Here is a 19476-nt window from a genome sequence, read left to right as displayed (position 1 = left end):
AGCAAGGCCTTTAAAAAAAATCTTGAAAATTGTGAGTTTAGGGAGAGACTTATTAAAGGCGGCTAAAAACAGTGGCAATAAAAACATTGAGGCTAGAAAAGATCAGAGCTCCCCAACTTGTCTTGAAGCCAAACAAAGCTAGGCGAGAAACAGTCATTGTTGATGTGCCTTTTGGAGCTTGTGTGTCCCATAAAGCAGAACGTTTTCAAAATACTGATGTTTAATGACAAATGCTGTGATTTAGTGACTAATGATGGGTTATTTATCAGCAATGACTTTACATAGCCAGGCTCCTCTAGCTTCTCTATCAATCTGCCATGCGGCTGCCGGCTGATGCTGTTGGAACAAATAAGAAAATAAAAAGCGCTGAAATGGTTCCTTTTGGCACTCACAAACAGCTTTTAAGAACAATGGTTTGACAAAGTTTATGATTATTACTTATATAGACCCATTGGTATGTACGGCAGGCACAATGGACAAGTAGGCAGGCAAAGTTTCTGTCTTGATGATCTTGGGGCATGAGTCTCCTCTGACCCAAATGTCAGTCGGGAGTAATTCCACTGAAGCCAATGGAATTATGCTGGCTGGTGTGAGACGGGAATTAAAGATGTTCCAAGTTAGATGTAAAACCTCGAGTGTCATTGAATCATGGGGCTGGTTCTCCTCTGCCTTGCACCTCTGTCTATCTAGATCTTTTAAGTGCATATATAATCTCAGTCACCATTGTGTCTGAGCGGCTCACAATCATTAATGCAATTATCCTAACCCCACCCCTGTGAAGAAGGATAGTCTTGTTATTCCCAGTTTATAGATGGGGAACTGAGGTACAGAGAGAGATTAAGTGATTTGCCCAAGGTCACACAGAAAGTCTGTGGTGGAGGTGGAACTGATCCAGGATCTCCTAAATCTAAGGCTAGAACCCTAACCACAGCACCATCAACTTTGTGCAGGAAATTACATCTCTACGAAGGGAATGCCAAGTAAAGTGTGTAAACTGCTACCAAATAAGAATTCTCCTACATGGGTGATAATGTCTTATGCCCACTTTGCACAAGTGTTATTGACTACACAAGGTGCAAGGCTATGGGGAATTGGGCCCCATGAGTCACAGAGAGAGGCGAGTAAGGGGGAGACAGAGCATCCCATCACCTACCAAAAAACATTGACAGGCTAGTTTTTCTGATCTGCCTAAGATGTGCTTCGCGCAAGGACAGAGGAACTGAAGCCACCTTTGCATTTTCTCAGTTCAGGAGCCAATTCATTTGGCTCCCAGAGGAGAGACCCTGAAGTAAAGTAAATGCAGCCCCAGGCCTGTTCTAAACTGTCAACGGGCTGCTAGTGGCCCCAAGGGGCCGTTCTGTTAGCTAGCCACCAGGAATTGGAAACTTCAGCTGGGGATTTCTGGGACGTTTTGCCTACTTCCCTACTTCCCCTAGCCCCTCTCCTGCAGTGGGTTTTGGGAGTGGAGAGCTGTAGAAGCAATGTCAAGGAATCCTCAAGTGGCTGAATCCAACAGGTTTAGCCACAGCAGCCAGGCTGCCTCAGAACATCTTGCCCCAGAGATTTTTTGTTTTGTTTTTAGTGTGTTCTTTTCTGGTAGTGATGGGTCCCAGCTGTGAAGCTCAGGACTGGGTTCCTAGCTAAATCCAAAGTCTCCCAAAGTTGGGGGCGAGGGCTTGCAGTCAGAATCTAGGCTCTGCTTCTGTCCCACCTCTCGTATCGTCATTTAATTTGCTGACTCCAATTCTATCCCTGAAGTAGTGCCATTAGTCCGTGGAGTTGCACCAGAGATGAACTGGCTTAATGTGTTTTATGTTTCATGAGAAGGCCATGGATAAGTGGAGTTTCTCCTTTCATTTCCTTCATTCTGGTGTTTCTAGAAATGTGAATTGGAGGTTGTGGGGGCTGGCTTGCTATACCTGATAGAGACCCTTGGCCACTGTCTGGTAGTGACTGAGAATCACTATCATCAGAATGTTCAATAGCCCGTGTAGCATGAGTTGGGGATTTCCAACCCGTTCCTAGTGGCCATGTGGTCACTTCAGAAAAAACAGCAATACAACTGGTCCTCAGCAGCACAATGACCAGCAGTTTCAGCAGAGAAGTCACAGACGAAACAGGCCGTAGGGACTGAATACTCCCTTTCATGGAGGATAGGTTCATCAATGGCTATTAGACAGGATGGGCTTGGATGGTGTTTGCCAGAAGCTGGGAACGGGTGACAGGGGAAGGATCACTTGATGATTACCTGTTCTGTTCATTCCTTCTGGGGCATCTAGCATTGGTAGCATTGCCAATGTTGGTTGGATGTATTCCTGGAGATTTCATCACATGACATAATCTTTAACTAAAGTTTCATCTTTAATTCCTGGAGACTCCAGGTCAGTCCTGGAGGGTTGGTAACCCTAAACATTGGCCACTGTCAGAAGACAGGGTACTGGGCTAGATAAACCTTTAGTCTGACCCAGTATGGCCCATCTTATGTTCTCTCCTTCCTAGACATAGACCCTCCTCCAGGTCAAATTTGAGGCACACACACCAGAGTGGAGAAGTTTGCACTGTCACTGCTTGTTCTGTGGATAAGTCTCTGTCTCCTAGGCTGCCAAACTCGTGGTGTCCCTGAGCACTAAAGTCCAATTGGGCAACACATTTCACCTGCCTTCCAGGCAATTTTAAAAATAAGTGCTTTCTCTGCTGCTTGGCCAGATGAAGTTAGCAAGACTACACTGCCCTCAAGGAGGGTGATGCTGACACGCTGTGCAACAATTATATTAAACTAGGCCTTGCAGCCTCAGGAATATACTAATGTTTTGAAAATTCATGGGGGGGAAATAGAGGCCCTAGGGAAAACCAAATTCACTTAAGACTAAAAAAATACATCAAAATCCCATTGTTAACACTCAGACGTGGGATGAAGGGAATCTCAGCTTTACTTGGACTCCTGATTTGCAGATTCTTAGCTCACTTCCAGAGACTAGGCAACATTCATCTAAACAAGAGAGGAAGACTGACTTTTTTAACAGGTAGTCCACTGTGACTTCATCAGGAAAGGGGAAATATGGAGACCAAGTTGCCCACCGTGGCTTGCTTTCTATAGCCAACATCTTTATCTGACAATACAGTTCTAGGATAACATTTTCAAAAGTCCTTAGGAGGCCAAGTGACATTTTCTGAAGTGATGTGGGCAAGCAGGATCCTAAGTCTCGCTGAAAGTCAATGGGACTTAGGTTCTTAAGTTGCTTTGGAAAAATGGGACTTACTTAACCTCCCATGTCACTTCAGAGCTTTTAAAAATGTTACCCCAAATCTGAAGGGTGAGTTGGCAAAATATGGCAACATGGACTTCCATATTTTGTTGTCTCTCCTTGCTTTCCAGATTAAATGTGCTCTGTTTGGTCATATTCTGATGGACTGCCCCGTGCTTTTACCTCAGCTGTGGTGTCACTGAAGTTAATGGGCTTATCTGTGGAGTCAGGTGCTATTTAGCTTGAGTAAGGGTTTTAGAATCAGGCCCTCCATGGTGTGTGTATTGTCACCGAATCCAGCTTACTCTTCCACAGCTGTGTTGGCTCTGCAGAGCTACCAGGCCTAAAGCATAGTAAAAAACTATTCTAGGGCTAGAAAGCCTCCAGTAGGGGGTGGGGCATAGCTGTGATGTCCCGGGGGGAGCCATGCAGGGAACTGTGAGTCAAAGTCACTATTTACCCCCTACTCCTCACCAGGATCAAAGGGAGAAGCAACTTGCAACATCCCTCTACCATGTGTTGCACATTTCCACCCTCATATTGACTCCGCTTTTGCTAAGGAGAGGAGCACTAGGAGCTCAGCTTCAGCTCTTCCACTGTCATGGCCAGACTAAAGTTCTGAATCAGCATGTCGGTGGGTGTTGGGGGTCTTATTCCCATGTGCAGCCATGCTTATTCATAATCTGTTCCTTACTCACTGAGGTCAGGAGCTGTGACTCTGAATATGCTTGGACAGTGAGATTATTAAGAAAGAAGGTGGTTTAGTGGGTCAAGCACAGGAGTGGACTCAGGCAACCACAGCTCTATTCCCAGCTTGGTCACGTCATCTCTCTGTGCCTCACTTTCCCCATCTATAAAATGGGGATAATATACTGGCCTCCTTTGTAAAGCACTTTGAGATCTACAGATGAAAAGCAGTATAGAATCATAGAATATCAGGGTTGGAAGGGACCTCAGGAGGTCATCTAGTCCAACCCCCTGCTCAAAAGCAGGACCCATCCCCAATTAAATCATCCCAGCCAGGGCTTTGTCAAGCCTGACCTTAAAAACTTCTAAGGAAGGAGATTCCACCACCTCCCTAGGCAACGCATTCCAGTGTTTCACCACCCTCCTAGTGAAAAAGTTTTTCCTAATATGCAACCTGAACTTCCCCCACTGCAACTTGAGACCATTACTCCTTGTCCTGTCCTCTTCCACCACTGAGAATAGTCTAGAACCATCCACTCTGGAACCACCTCTCAGGTAGTTGAAAGCAGCTATCAAATCCCCCCTCATTCTTCTCTTCCGCAGACTAAACAATTCCAGTTCCCTCAGCCTCTCCTCATAAGTCATGTGTTCCAGACCCCTAATCATTTTTGTTGCCCTTCACTGGACTCCTTCCAATTTATCCACATCCTTCTTGTAGTGTGGGGCCCAAAACTGGACACAGTACTCCAGATGAGGCCTCACCAATGTCGAATAGAGGGGGACGATCATGTCCCTCGATCTGCTCGCTATGCCCCTACTTATACATCCCAAAATGCCATTGGCCTTCTTGGCAACAAGGGCACACTGCTGACTCATATCCAGCTTCTCATCCACTGTCACCCCTAGGTCCTTTTCCGCAGAATTGCTGCCTAGCCATTCGGTCCCTAGTCTGTAGCTGTGCATTGGGTTCTTCCGTCCTAAGTGCAGGACCCTGCACTTATCCTTATTGAACCTCATCAGATTCCTTTTGGCCCAATCCTCCAATTTGTCTAGGTCCCTCTGTATCCTATCCCTGCCCTCCAGCGTATCTACCACTCCTCCCAGTTTAGTATCATCTGCAAATTTGCTGAGAGTGCAATCCACACCATCCTCCAGATCATTTATGAAGATATTGAACAAAACCGGCCCCAGGACCGACCCCTGGGGCACTCCACTTGACACCGGCTGCCAACTAGACATGGAGCCATTGATCACTACCCGTTGAGCCCGACAATCTAGCCAACTTTCTACCCACCTTATAGTGCATTCATCCAGCCCGTACTTCTTTAACTTGCTGACAAGAATACTGTGGGAGACCGTGTCAAAAGCTTTGCTAAAGTCAAGAAACAATACATCCACTGCTTTCCCTTCATCCACAGAACCAGTAATCGCATCATAGAAGGCGATTAGATTAGTCAGGCATGACCTTCCCTTGGTGAAGCCATGCTGACTGTTCCTGATCACTTTCCTCTCATGTAAGTGCTTCAGGATTGATTCTTTGAGGACCTGCTCCATGATTTTTCCGGGGACTGAGGTGAGGCTGACTGGCCTGTAGTTCCCAGGATCCTCCTTCTTCCCTTTTTTAAAGATTGGCACTACATTAGCCTTTTTCCAGTCATCCGGGACTTCCCCTGTTCGCCACGAGTTTTCAAAGATAATGGCCAATGGCTCTGCAATCACAGCCGCCAGTTCCTTTAGCACTCTCGGATGCAACTCGTCCGGCCCCATGGACTTGTGCACATCCAGCTTTTCTAAATAGTCCCTAACCACCTCTTTCTTCACAGAGGGCTGGCCATCTATTCCCCATGTTGTGATGCCCAGCGCAGCAGTCTGGGAGCTGATAGAAGAGCTAGATATTATTATTACATTATCACTTGTCAGAATAGAATCACGGCTACCCCTCTGATACTTGACTTCAGGATTGTTTTTCTTTGTGAAATTAGTTTTGGATGAAAGGTGTCAGACCGACATCTCTGGAGACTGAAGTCCTCTTTTTATGTCCAGTGAAGCCTGGGTGCAGAAGAGAACCTAGGCCAATTCCTAAAAGCTGGTATTGGTAAATTTTTCTTCTCTTCCCTGAGATGAAGCTAAAACCCAGGGATAAAGAAGATAAGGAACCAAAAAGGCACGAGTGATAATTGTGAACATGTAGCTGGAAAAGGCCTGCTTGTCAGGCTGATAAGGAAATGCAACTGTTCTCACAGCTAGTTTCTGATACTGATTTCATGTCAAATATCAGGTCCTTGTCCTACTCTGCAGGTCAGCAGTGCAGACACAAAGCTGCAGCCAGAAATCCCAGCATCTGCCTTTCCATCCTCATGACCCATTTTCCAAAGACAAATAAATATTAAAATAGATTTTCTTCATAAGTGAATTTAGAACTTATGGAAAGTATCAGCTCAGGTTTTCAAAAGTAACTGGGTTGTCTGGGTCCCCAATTTGAGACACTTCCAAGGGGATCGATTTTTAGAAAGGGCTGAGCACAAGACTTCTGAAAATCAGGCCCCTTTAAGGAAATCGCAGCTGGGCACCTACAAATGGAGGCACTTAAAATCACTTTGAAATTCTTGACCATTATATTTATTATGGTATTAGCCACAGAACAGCCATGGCACAGAAAGTGCAGAGGAGTAGCTGTAGCTAGAGCTGTGTGAAAAAACCATGACACTGGAAGAACTGGTGAAAAATCATGCTTCCTGTGTATCGTGCTTTGCAATAAATCTGAAATGTTCCTATATCACAAAGGAACATAATAACACATAAAACATTATTTTCATGCTCATGTGGAATTCCCTGTTCTATACATACAAAATAATATGCTTGTAGGGTGACAAGGTGCAGGCCAGAATAGATTATTGTAAACTTCTTTAGGCCATCCAAATCTACCCCTGGGCCCTACTGCTGTAACTTTTTGGAGTAGAGCTGGTTGAAAATTTTCTATCAACTGTTTTTCAATGGAAAGGAAGAGTTCTAACAAAACAACATTTTTATTATTGGAAAAAGTATCTGCTCTACGTGGACATTTTTGGTATATCAGCCAAAAACTGAAGCCCCCAACCCCCAAATATTTTGACTGTGAAATGTCACCATGGTGCCATATGAGAGTTGAGTTTTGATGCCTTATGCTCCTGTTCTCTTCCCAGCTGGACTCACCTCTCATGATGCACTGTCACCATGTGACTGCTATAATGCACCAAATCCCCTCATCAAGAGTGGAGATCATGGTGCATTATGAGAGCTGTACTCTGACCAGGGAGCCTGGTCTATAGAAAAGAATGAGAGCATAAGGCATCTGAGTAACAACACCCAGGCACTGTGAGTTTTTCCAAATCATATTTTGGTCAAAATATTTTACTGAAAACATCAAGTTTTCTGTGGGAAGCTGTTGGGTTTCTCCTGAGACCCCTTTTCAAGGTTCCTCCCCCACTCTGAACTCTAGGGTACAGATGTGGGGACCTGCATGAAAAACCTCCTAAGCTTATCTTTACCAGCTTAGGTCAAAACTTCCCCAAGGTACAAAATATTCCACCCGTTGTCCTTGGATTGGTCGGTACACCACCAAACTAATACTGGTTACTGGGGAAGAGTGGTTTGGACACTTCTTTCCCCCCAAAATACTTCCCAAAACCTTGCACTCCACTTCCTGGACAAGGTTTGGTAAAAAGCCTCACCAATTTGCCTAGGTGACTACAGACCCAGACCCTTGGATCTTAAGAACAATGAACAATCCTCCCAACACTTGCACCCCCCCCCCTCCTGGGAAATGTTGGATAAAAAGCCTCACCAATTTGCATAAGTGACCACAGACCCAAACCCTTGGATCTGAGAACAATGAAAAAGCATTCAGTTTTCTTACAAGAAGACTTTTAATAAAAATAGAAGTAAATAGAAATAAAGAAATCCCCCCTGTAAAATCAGGATGGTAGATACCTTACAGGGTAATTAGATTCAAAACATAGAGAACCCCTCTAGGCAAAACCTTAAGTTACAAAAAAGATACACAGACAGAAATAGTTATTCTATTCAGCACAGTTCTTTTCTCAGCCATTTAAAGAAATCATAATCTAACACATACCTAGCTAGATTACTTACTAAAAGTTCTAAGACTCCATTCCTGGTCTATCCCCGGCCAAGACAGAATATAGACAGACACACAGACCCTTTGTTTCTCTCCCTCCTCCCAGCTTTTGAAAGTATCTTGTCTCCTCATTGGTCATTTTGGTCAGGTGCCAGCGAGGTTACCTTTAGCTTCTTAACCCTTTACAGGTGAGAGGAGCTTTCCCTTGGCCAGGAGGGATTTCAAAGGGGTTTACCCTTCCCTTTATATTTATGACACCCCTTCTTCTCGGTTCCCCAAGAACTCAATTCAACTACAATCTCACCACTCAGATTCCTTTATTTGGCATACAGCAAAGCTACGATGAGTTGATCAGACTCAAGTGTAGGGAGTGAGTATAGGATGTACCACACATCCAAAGTTACACAGGAAACCTCTTCCTTTATACACATTTACACATTACATGGCATTTACTATACATTGCATCACATATCTGGGGACTGGTTTGTCACTTTGTAGGAACCAATCCCTGTACAGCAAGCGTTGTCCATGCATGACTTACTCTTTACCTCATCTTATGTTCCAGGCTTGTCTTATCCATTGTTATCTTGTCCATTGCAAATGTTTTCCTGGGTGTTCCTCCTTATCTTAGCTAGTACAGACTTCTGTTTCCAGCCTGCTGATCCATTTACCTCCCTAATCTTGTCTCCAAAGAAATGTGGCCTCATCCATGTGCAATTACTCATGTCAAGCCGGGCCTACATTCCATTGCTGTTGTTTTTTTAATATTCGCATTCATTTCATTTGCCTCATATTCCTGTCTTTTTGTGCTTTCTGTTTTAAGTTAACAGCTTAGCAACACATTCCCAAGACCACAGTTGTTGTAATCATTTCAATCACTATTAAAATGAGGCTCAAAGTATGAACCAGGTGGTGTAAACTTAGTTGTAATTCCATATAATAAGTTTGATCTACCTTTAAAGAATTTTTCTGTAATTTTAACTCTGTTTTAATTTTAATTACGTTATTAAAAAACTGGTACAAAATACGAAAATCTTTCCATTCATTACCACAGGAAATTTAGGTGTGAAACAGAACATAGGCCAATTAAAATAACATAATTGATTATAGCATTGGCTACAAGTGTCTTTGGTGTGAGATCTAAAGTACAACTGACCAGGGATAAGTGACTGGGGGACTGGGCGTAACCTGAATATTGCTGGGATCTTTGGTGTAAGGGACCATCTATCACAAAGGTATGCTTACCTGGGTGGCAAGAGAGAATGGAGTACCCAAGGGGACTGCCCAGGACTCCATGTTAAGGCTGTTATAGCTGCCTACGCAGTTTACACTTGATAATTGGTTGGTGAAATCTAAGTATAGAACTCATAATCAATTTGGGATTTGTGCTCTGTTTCCTAACAGACTGTCCTGAGGTTGGTACTCATACTCTTGAGTCACTGTAGGACTGCTAGTCACTGGTGTAGTCAGCAGGATTCACATACCAGAGGTCAATTAAGTTTATAGATCATAACTCCAGCGCTGTTAAAAGTTTAAATTTGATATTAAGAGTTTTAAAGGTTAAAGAATAGACACATTGAGTTATCATGAGTCACATGATGGTCTTGTGAGAACAGAACTTGAACAGTTATGTTTGGAGAGGGAATATCCTATAAAAAGAAAGCCCCAGTTCAGGAACTGAGAACTTTGTTCAGAAGTTTTGACCAGGAGCCTTGGGAAGAAGACGTGAAGGAGCATGAGGACCCTCTTGCCCCAGGCACCAGAGAGGAGTCCACTAAGGTGGAAGTGGCCTGATTGCAACACCTGAGAGCCCAGGAAGACCATGAGCATCAAAGACTGATGGAGAAATTGCAGGTCAGCAAGACTGAAGCAGTCAAGACAGCTGAGGAGAAAGCCCACCAAAGACGCAGAGAACAAATAGCAGCAGTCAAAGCCAACAAAGAAGTTGAGGAGAGGGCACACAAGATGGAAGTTCAAACATTGCAGCTCAAACTACTGAAGCAGGAAAAGGACCTTCCCCATCCAGTGAGTAGCCCTTCTGCCCCCTCACCTCCCAACACAAGGGAGTTGGAGAAAGTCTGCCCAGTTAATGAAGGAACTGACCATACAGAAGAGTTCCTGTCCACCTTTGAAAGACTATGTGGGATGCACAATATCGCAGTGGATACACAAATGCCTGTCCTCTTAAGCAGATTAATGAGAAAGCCCAACAAGTTTTTAATGATATGGAGAAGGCTGATGCTAAGGTGTATAAGAAATTTAAAGAAAATGTATTGAAAAGATTTAAGATTACCCTTGAGACCTATCCACTGAAGTACATGAACCTCAGAATGTTTGACAACATCACTCATGTTGAATATGTACAAAAACGTGTAAATTGGATATTGGACGTGGGGACTGAAGGTGATTATGGAAAACAATTTGACAAAAAAAAATCGTGACAAAAACAAAACAAAACATCCACAGTTTTGGAGGCTGCAGAAATTGCTGATGAATATGTTGAATCAAGGGTCCATGGGGGGCACAAATCTCAGGGGAAGGGAAGTTCCCATCAACCAGGTTAAGAGGGAAGAAGGAATTGGAAATAAATCTAACTCCAACTTTGATAAGAACCCCCCTACCTCCGGATCCCAGGGTTTAAAGCTCCCTACAAGAAGGGAAATAGTCTGTCCTCACTGTGGAGCTCCCAGGCATATAAATCCAAATTGCCCCAAACTTAAGGTAACACCACAATCCACACCCCACCTGCCACAGTGAATACCACTACCATTGCTCCAAAGGTGGCAGCAGAGCACGAGGAAATTGTCGTGAACATTATTAGCACTGAGCCTTGTGAGAATAGTGAAGAATTTATTAAAAATCTGAAGGTAACTGGTGTAGATTGTAAGGCTTGAGGGACACAGCGTCCCAAGTCACTTTGGTCAAGGAAAGGCTTAAACAGATTTTTCTAGTGGACTCACATGTTTGAGACAGTAAAAAATTACTGTAAGCCAGGGATCGGCAACCTTTGGCACGCGGCCTGTCAGCGAAATCTTCTGGTGGGCCAGGACGGTTTGTTTACCTGCAGCGTCCGCAGGTTCGGCCGATCGCAGCTCCCACTGGCCGCGGTTTGCTGTTCCAGGCCTATGGGGGCTATGCGAAATGGCGGCCAGCACATCCCTCAGCCCACGCCACTTTCCACAGCCCCCATTGGCCTGGAACGGCAAACCGCAGCCAGTGGGAGCTGCGATTGGCCGAACCTGTGGACGCTGCAGATAAACAGGCCATGGATCATCCCCAAAATAATTCCTAGAGCAGATCTTTTAGAAACAAAACATCCAGTCTGGATTTAAAAATTGTCAGTGATGGTGAATCCACCACAACCCTTGGTAAATTGTTCCAGTGGTTAATTAACCTCACTGTTAACAATATAGGCTTTACTTCCAGCCTGAATTTGTCACGCTTCAACTTCCAGTCATTGGATCGTGTTATTCCTTTCTCTGATAACATGAAGAGCCCATTATCAAATATTTGTTCCCATGTAGGTACTTACAGACTGTAATCAAGTTACCCTTTAACCTTGTCTTTGTTAAAATAAATAGATTGAGCTCCTTCAATCTGTTATTATAAGGGATGTTTTCTAAACCTTTAATATTCCCCTGGCTCTTCTCTGAAACCTCTCTAATTTACCAACATCCTTCTTGAGTTGAGGACTCTAGAACTGGACCAGTATTTCAGCCGCGGTTGCAAGGCACCAGTGCCAAATACAGAGGTAAAAACAACCTCTCTATTCCTATTTGAGATTCCCCTGTTTATGCATCCAAGGTTTACAATTATTGCTTTTGGCCATAGTGTTGTACTAGGAGCTCATGTTCAGCTGATTATCCACTACGACCTCCAAATGTTTTTCAGAATCAGGATAGGATAGATGTTCACTAATTCTACTTCAGTGATTTTATCTCTACATAAAAGAAAAGATTGCCTTGCTTACACTGAAAGAAATATAGCAAATCTGGCAAGACTGACTGTTAGGATGGACTATTATTTCTATGGAAAGCTGCAGAGAATATCAATTCATAGCTTCTTGCCACAATGGATACCCAACTAACTAATGTTATGATATTGCCTGAGATTCAGCCAATCAGCAAACTACCCAAGCCTAACAAGCCCAGAATATTCAGTGCTACAATTTTTGTGGACCCTTGCAACCAAATTTAGTTCAGTCATTAGTGAAAAGCGTATGTAGCAAAGTTATAGTCAAGAAGTCAGTCTGTGTGCACATGGCTAGAACATTAACTGCAGTTACAGCACCTCTGTAAATAGTTCTTTTAATAAACAGCCTATTTAATTTTAGAAACATGGAGTCCTCCTATGTTGGAATTAGGGCAAGTTAAGCTCTTCAGAGTAGAAATTTGTATTCTGCGTTTGTACAGTCCCTAGCACAATGGATGTTCCAGTATGGTTCAGTAAGGCATTCTAATTGTTGGGTTCTTCGGAACCCAGCCTCTGAACTTTTGAATATGTAGCTATTACTAAGTAGAACTGGGTAAAACTTTTCACATTTCAAAATTTTGATCAAAAAAATCAAACCAGTTGATGACATTTTTTGTGACTAGCCAGCTCTGTCAGTAATATTCTCCCCAGCTCAGATTTATTCCGCAGTGCAGTAGGGTCCCCCGCCGCTCCCTGTGCTTTGAACACTGGCTGAAGAAAATAAATTCAGAAAAAACACTGTAAAATACTGGTCCAAACTGCTTGCAACTTCACTGACTAATGAAATTGAGCGTGTTCTCACCAGCAGTGAAACCGGCCCATTACATGCTCCTCTAGGATTTCTCACGTTATTTTCCTACTACATAGTAACTGCTTTCTGTAAAACCACAGTTGAGTTTGGAGAACACATGGGCTGTTTAAACCACTGGCCAGAAGGGTATTCAGCTCTCTCCTGGTGTGTGTCCTTATATACTCACAGTTATTGTACCACTATAGCTATTTTAGTTAGAGGTGTGAAAATACTGAAATAATTACACTGGTACAACCTTCCTCCTGTGGCGCAGATATACAGTGTAAAGGTCCCTTATATGACAAATTCCCCTTCTGATACAGGAATACACTATACCAATATAATCACTTTTATACCAGTATAATTGCATCTACACTAGGAGGGTTGTACCACTTCAGCTATACAGAGATAGTTAAATCAATACATCTTGTGTGGGGGGAGGGATAGCTCAGTGGTTTGAGCATTGGCCTGCTAAACCCAGGCTTGTGAGCTCAATCCTTGAGGGGGCCATTTAGGGATCTGGGCCAAAAATTGGGGATTGGTCCTGCTTTGAGCACGGGGTTGGACTAGATGACCTCTGAGGTCCCTTCCAACCCTGATATTCTATGATTCTATGAAAACAAGGTCTTACAAAATGAACAAGGCTTTTTAACACAAAATGTTTTTTTGATTAAATGGATTGGATTTTTTTGTGGAAAAAAAATCTGAAGCCCTCCCGACCCCTGAAATGAAACATTTTCACTTTCCAGGTTGTCTTTTTTTGTTGAAAATTTTCACTGGGAAACAATTCACTTTCTGACCAGCTTTATTTATTTATTTATTTCACTTTCTACATCAGAGATACTGTGCCTTTACTTGAACTTTACATGGATGGGGCTCAATCCTACAAGGAGATGAGTGGCCTCAAAACAAAGGCAGTGGATGCTTGAGGATGCTCAGCCCCTCAGGGGAAGCAGGCCCTCACTGATTACTTTCTCCATTACAGTATTAGATGGAATTTCACTGAATGGTAACTTTTCTTCACAGCAGAGCAAATCTTCAGTCCCCAAATTTACTGAGGGGAGCTATGCATCAGCCTGACCAGGACAAGCCTATGAGGTGAGGGGCATGACATGGCTTCATAGCTATGCCTTAATCCCATCCTTTGAAGCCTCAGAAGAGAATGGGAGCTCATGCAAATAAGCTTTCAACCCCTCCACTAGCTTCTGCTGATCCTGGTCTCTCCCCTTCCCCATGCTTCCACCCTGGAAACCAGTGTGACCTGCGGCTGCAGGAGCCTCAGAGTGAGCTGTGAAGGGAGAAAGGGGGTCTGAGGATGAGAGGATGCTGGCTCAGACAGAACCCCCCTACAATAAATGCCAGTGTAGGGGGATTACAGGAGGCTGTCTCTACCCTTCCTTGAGTGGGAGGGGAGCTGTTGCGGCCATGGATCCCCCTTCTTGCCTGTGTGGGGCCATTGGCCACTCCTATGGTAGAAGGGAGTGGGCATTTGTAGAAGAACTGACTCACCACTGGTGCATCCCCTTGTGCACAGATGTGGCATAACAACTCTCTATTGTCTAGCACCCCAGCTGATGGACCTGCAGTGGTCGGCCTCTTCTCCTTACTCAGTTGTCCATCCAGGTCATGTTTTATTTCCACCCTTTCAGGGTAACAGAATCCAACACAACAGAAGTCCAACGTCCTTATGTCATGTTTTCAGCCCCCAGCTCTGGACCCTACAGTCCTTACCCCTTCTCATGCCAAAGCTTTCACAAATCTTCATCCTGGTGGGTGGAGAGTGGCTACCTGACTGGTCAGGGAACCCAGGCCCTCCTGCTCCTCTGGGTTCCAGCACAGGGACCCTGTATTAAGCAGGTGTGGTCTGTGTATTCAGACCCACCCCTGCTACCTCTCTGGGCTTCTTCCTATCTGAGTTGGTCTGCAGGCCTTTCTCACAGCCCCTTCCTGGGCCCTGTGTGTACCTGTATTTCTCAGAGGTTTCAGATCTCACTCCTTGTGCAGGGTCATGACTTGCAGGATTCTTCCCTGGAGTTCTCTAACAAATCCCAATTCTCAAACCAAAAGTACAAACTTAAACCCCTTATACCTTTCCCAGGCTTGAACTTTAGCCCTTCCATGGTCTTCCTCGATATTTAGGCCAGATCTACACTACAGACCTGTAGTGGTATAGCTATTTTGCTCAGGGATGTGGAAAAATCCACACCTCTGAGTGACGTAGTTATACTGACTTAACCCCCCAGGTAGACAGCGCTATGTCGATGGGAGAGCTTCTCCCATCAGCATAGTAGCATCTTCACTAATGTGCTACCATGCGGCTGTGCTGCCATAGCACTGTCAGTGAAGACAAGCCCTTAGAGTGCAGGAATTTCTAGCCTCCTCTCTCTCACTGAACTTTCTCTGCTCTTTTAAGGAAATCTGACTCCAGGTGGCCTTGCTAATCGACCTACTTCACACCCCTCCAGGTGTCAACAGGAAGGTTAATTGAGTCTTGAAGCTTCCATTAAACTTCTCAGTACCAGTGTGGCATACACGCCCCATTGTAGGATTGCTCGGTCCCCTCATTATCTCCAAACTGACAGCCCTCTGGGATGGCTCTACGTTCCAACAGGGAGGTCGGTGTTATCCGTGGGAGAGTCACAGAGTATGTCTCCAAGGGGAGAGCCGCTTAGCTCAAGGATTCTACTACTGGAGCCCAGCCAGAGTGCGTAGCTGTGACTGACCTTTACTCCCAAGGAAGTGGGGACACAGGATTTAGCTCAGAATGTCCAATACTATTAGAGTTTTATACTGCTGTCCATCGCTGCAGTATCTGATCATCCAGTAGAAGTGCACAGGTTCTTGTCAGAGAATTGTGAAAAAGGGAATTCTGAAGAATTCAAATACATGAACATCAGGTTCTTCCCCCCCACCTCCCACCCCACCTTCCTTTTCACTCGATCACTTCATTAGTTGATGCAAGTGGCAAAGCGAAGTTCATTATAGAAGGCTTCAGTCTTAGGAGATGTTATAGCTTTCCAGCAGTGAACTATTAGGTGTTTCACAGTTAGCACAGCGTGAAAGAACCATCGTTCCCATGGATCTGTGAGTTTCCATTTTGCTTTAATGAGGCCTAAGATGAACTGCTCAAGTTTCAGTGCATCAAGTATTAAATTGACCCTGGTGTGTAGGTCACCCCAGGAAACTGTAATTTTGAGGCATCTCATAGTGTGTGCAGAATTGCCAGTCCTAAGTGTTAAAAAATGATGAGCCAGCCCCTCCCTCCCCCAAATCATGAGATTTTAAGATATGTTGTTTCAGGTTATTTTTATTTGCCTTCTGTTTTTTGAGCCTTTAGTCATTTCCCTATAGCAGACACTACCTTACCTTTCAGCTTACTCCCTCAAGCAGTCACCACCTCTCCTTACTCCATCCCCAGTGGATTTCTTTTTCTAGAAGCCCATATTCTCCTTCAATCACCAGGGCTAGAAACGTACGCTGTGTATATATCTATCTAAACAAAGTTGAGATCCTCACAAGACTGCGGGAACTGGAGCATTAAGAAAAACACCAAATATTGTGAGTGTGGCAAGCCCCTGGGGGATACCTGCACATTATCATTTATCCATTTCTTTTGCGCCTCTCTATTAATTGTAGGGATGAGGATTCAGCACATACAAAAATAGGGTTTTTTAGTGGATTATACAAAGGCATAAAAGCAGAGAGGAATTTATAATATTTTGACTTATTTTGTTCCATATTTTTCTGTCCAATTTAACACTCACATCCTTACTCCATGTAGGTCAGCAGTTTCCCCAGAGGTGTAATTAGGGCAGAATTTGGCCCAGTATCTGGACTACAAATACTGCTGAATGCCCCCTTAGCCTAATTAACGGCAAACACCAGGTCTCCCACTCTAAGGAAGAAACCCACAGACAGGGGACAGGGAACTCTGCAAGCTTCCCTGGCAGTTGTTTCTGACCAAAAATCTTCCCTAGTGGGGATAGTTTGGGGCCTTGAGGAGTTTGCGGGGGGAAGGCCCTGAACCTCTCAGGTCCTGTGGAGAAGCTGAGTCTCTGCGAAATGGCTGGGTCTCTTAGCCCTGGTCTACACTAGGACTTTAGGTCGAATTTAGCAGCGTTAAATAGATGTAAACCTGCACCCGTCCACACGATGAAGCCCTTTTTTTCGACTTAAAGGGCTCTTAAAATCGATTTCCTTACTCCACCCCTGACAAGTGGATTAGCGCTTAAATCGGCCTTGCCGGCTCGAATTTGGGGTACTGTGGACACAATTTGATGGTATTGGCCTCCGGGAGCTATCCCAGAGTGCTCCATTGTGACTGCTCTGGACAGCACTCTCAACTCAGATGCATTGGCCAGGTAGACAGGAAAAGAACCGTGAACTTTTGTATCTCATTTCCTGTTTGGCCAGCATGGCAAGCTGCAGGTGACCATGCAGAGCTCATCAGCCGAGGTGACCACGATGGAGTCCCAGAATCGCAAAAGAGCTCCAACATGGACTGAACGGGAGGTACAGGATCTGATCGCTGTATGGGGAGAGGAATCCGTGCTATCAGAACTCCGTTCCAGTTTTCAAAATGCCAAAACCTTTGTGAAAATCTCCCAGGGCATGAAGGACAGAGGCCATAACAGGGACCCGAAGCAGTGCCGCGTGAAACTTAAGGAGCTGAGGCAAGCCTACCAGAAAACCAGAGAGGTGAACGGCCGGTCCGGGTCAGAGCCCCAAACATGCCGCTTCTATGATGAGCTGCATGCCATTTTAGGGGGTTCAGCCACCACTACCCCAGCCGTGTTGTTTGACTCCTTCAATGGAGATGGAGGCAACACGGAAGCAGGTTTTGGGGATGAGGAAGATGGTGATGATGATGATGATGATGATGAGGTTGTAGATAGCTCACAGCAAGCAAGCAGAGAAACCGGTTTTCCCGACAGCCAGGAACTGTTTCTCACCCTGGACCTGGAGCCAGTACCCCCCGAACCCACCCAAGGCTGCCTCCTGGACCCAGCAGGTGGAGAAGGGATCTCCGGTGAGTGTACCTTTTAAAATACTATACATGGTTTAAAAGCAAGCATGTGAAAGGATTAATTTGCCCTGGCATTCGCGGCTCTCCTGGATGTACTCCCAAAGCTTTTGCAAAAGGTTTCTGGGGAGGGCAGCCTTATTGCGTCCTCCATGGTAGGACACTTTACCACTCCAGGCCAGTAACACGTACTCGGGAATCATTGTACAACAAAGCATTGCAGTGTATGTTTGCTGGCGTTCAAACAACATCCGTTCTTTATCTCTCTGTGTTATCCTCAGGAGAGTGAGATATCATTCATGGTCACCTGGTTGAAATAGGGTGCTTTTCTTCAGGGGACACTCAGAGGTGCCTGTTCCTGCTGGGCTGTTTGCCTGTGGCTAAACAGAAATGTTCCCCGCTGTTAGCCACGGGGAGGGGGGAGGGTTGAGGGGGTAGCCACGCGGTGGGGGGAGGCAAAATTCGACCTTGGAACAAAAGCACATGTGCTATGTATGTAAACAGCAAGGTTTACCCTGAAAGAGTGTAGCCACTGTTTTATAAAATGTGTCTTTTTAAATACCGCTGTCCCTTTTTTTTTCTCCACCAGCTGCATGTGTTTCAATGATCACAGGACCTTCTCCTTCCCAGAAGCTAGTGAAGATTAGAAAGAAAAAAAAACACACTCGTGATGAAATGTTCTCTGAGCTCATGCTGTCTGCCCACATTGACAGAGCACAGACGAATGCATGGAGGCAAATAATGTCAGAGTGCAGGAAAGCACAAAATGACCGGGAGGAGAGGTGGCGGGCTGAAGAGAGTAAGTGGCGGGCTGAAGAGAGTAAGTGGCGGGCTGAAGACAGGGCTGAAGCTCAAATGTGGCGGCAGCGTGATGAGAGGAGGCAGGATTCAATGCTGAGGCTGCTGGAGGATCAAACCAGTATGCTCCAGTGTATGGTTGAGCTGCAGCAAAGGCAGCTGGAGCACAGACTGCCACTACAGCCCCTGTGTAACCAACCGCCCTCCTCCCCAAGTTCCATAGCCTCCACACCCAGACGCCCAAGAATGCGGTGTGGGGGCCTCCGGCCAACCAGCCACTCCACCCCAGAGGATTGCCCAAAAAACAGAAGGCTGGCATTCAATAAATTTTAAAGTTGTAAACTTTTAATGTGCTCTGTGGCATTTTCCTTCCCTCCTCCACCACCCCTCCTGGGCTACCTTGGTAGTCATCCCCCTATTTGTGTGATGAATGAATAAAGAATGCATGAATGTGAAGCAACAATGACTTTATTGCCTCTGCAAGTGGTGATCGAAGGGAGGAGGGGAGGGTGGTTGGCTTATAGGGAAGTAGAGTGAACCAAGGGGTGGGGGGTTTCATCAAGGAGAAACAAACAGAACTTTCACACTGTGGCCTGTCCAATCATGAAACTGGTTTTCAAAGCTTCTCTGATGCGTACCACGCCCTCCTGTGCTCTTCTAACCGCCCTGGTGTCTGGCTGCGCATAACCAGCAGCCAGACGATTTGCCTCAACCTCCCACCCCGCAATAAACATCTCCCCCTTTCTCTCACAATATCTCACACGTCTGCAGATATTGTGGTGCGCACAGCAAGCAGTAGTAACAGTGGGAATATTGGTTTCGCTGAGGTCTAAGCAAGTCAGTA

General features: G+C 45.1%; 1 protein-coding gene across 2 annotated transcripts in view; it reads left to right on the top strand.

Moving 5' to 3' along the window:
• The window catches only part of LOC125630493 (uncharacterized), a 56991-nt gene extending 37955 nt beyond the window's left edge, over nucleotides 1–19036 (top strand). For both annotated transcript variants that reach the window (XM_048836523.2, XM_075124524.1), the window contains 2 exons: nucleotides 17225–17840; nucleotides 18424–19036. In XM_048836523.2, coding sequence (XP_048692480.2) covers nucleotides 17246–17840; nucleotides 18424–18965 — 1137 coding nt within the window. In that variant the 5' untranslated portion in view covers nucleotides 17225–17245 and the 3' untranslated portion in view covers nucleotides 18966–19036. The remainder of the gene's footprint in view (nucleotides 1–17224; nucleotides 17841–18423) is intronic.
• The last annotated feature ends 440 nt before the right edge of the window (nucleotides 19037–19476 follow it).

Source organism: Caretta caretta, chromosome 1, assembly GCF_965140235.1.
Source record: "Caretta caretta isolate rCarCar2 chromosome 1, rCarCar1.hap1, whole genome shotgun sequence".
Taxonomy (NCBI): Eukaryota; Metazoa; Chordata; order Testudines; family Cheloniidae; genus Caretta; species Caretta caretta.
The sequence above is the reverse complement of the archived record's forward strand: the minus strand, read 5'-3'. Positions and strand labels throughout refer to the sequence as shown.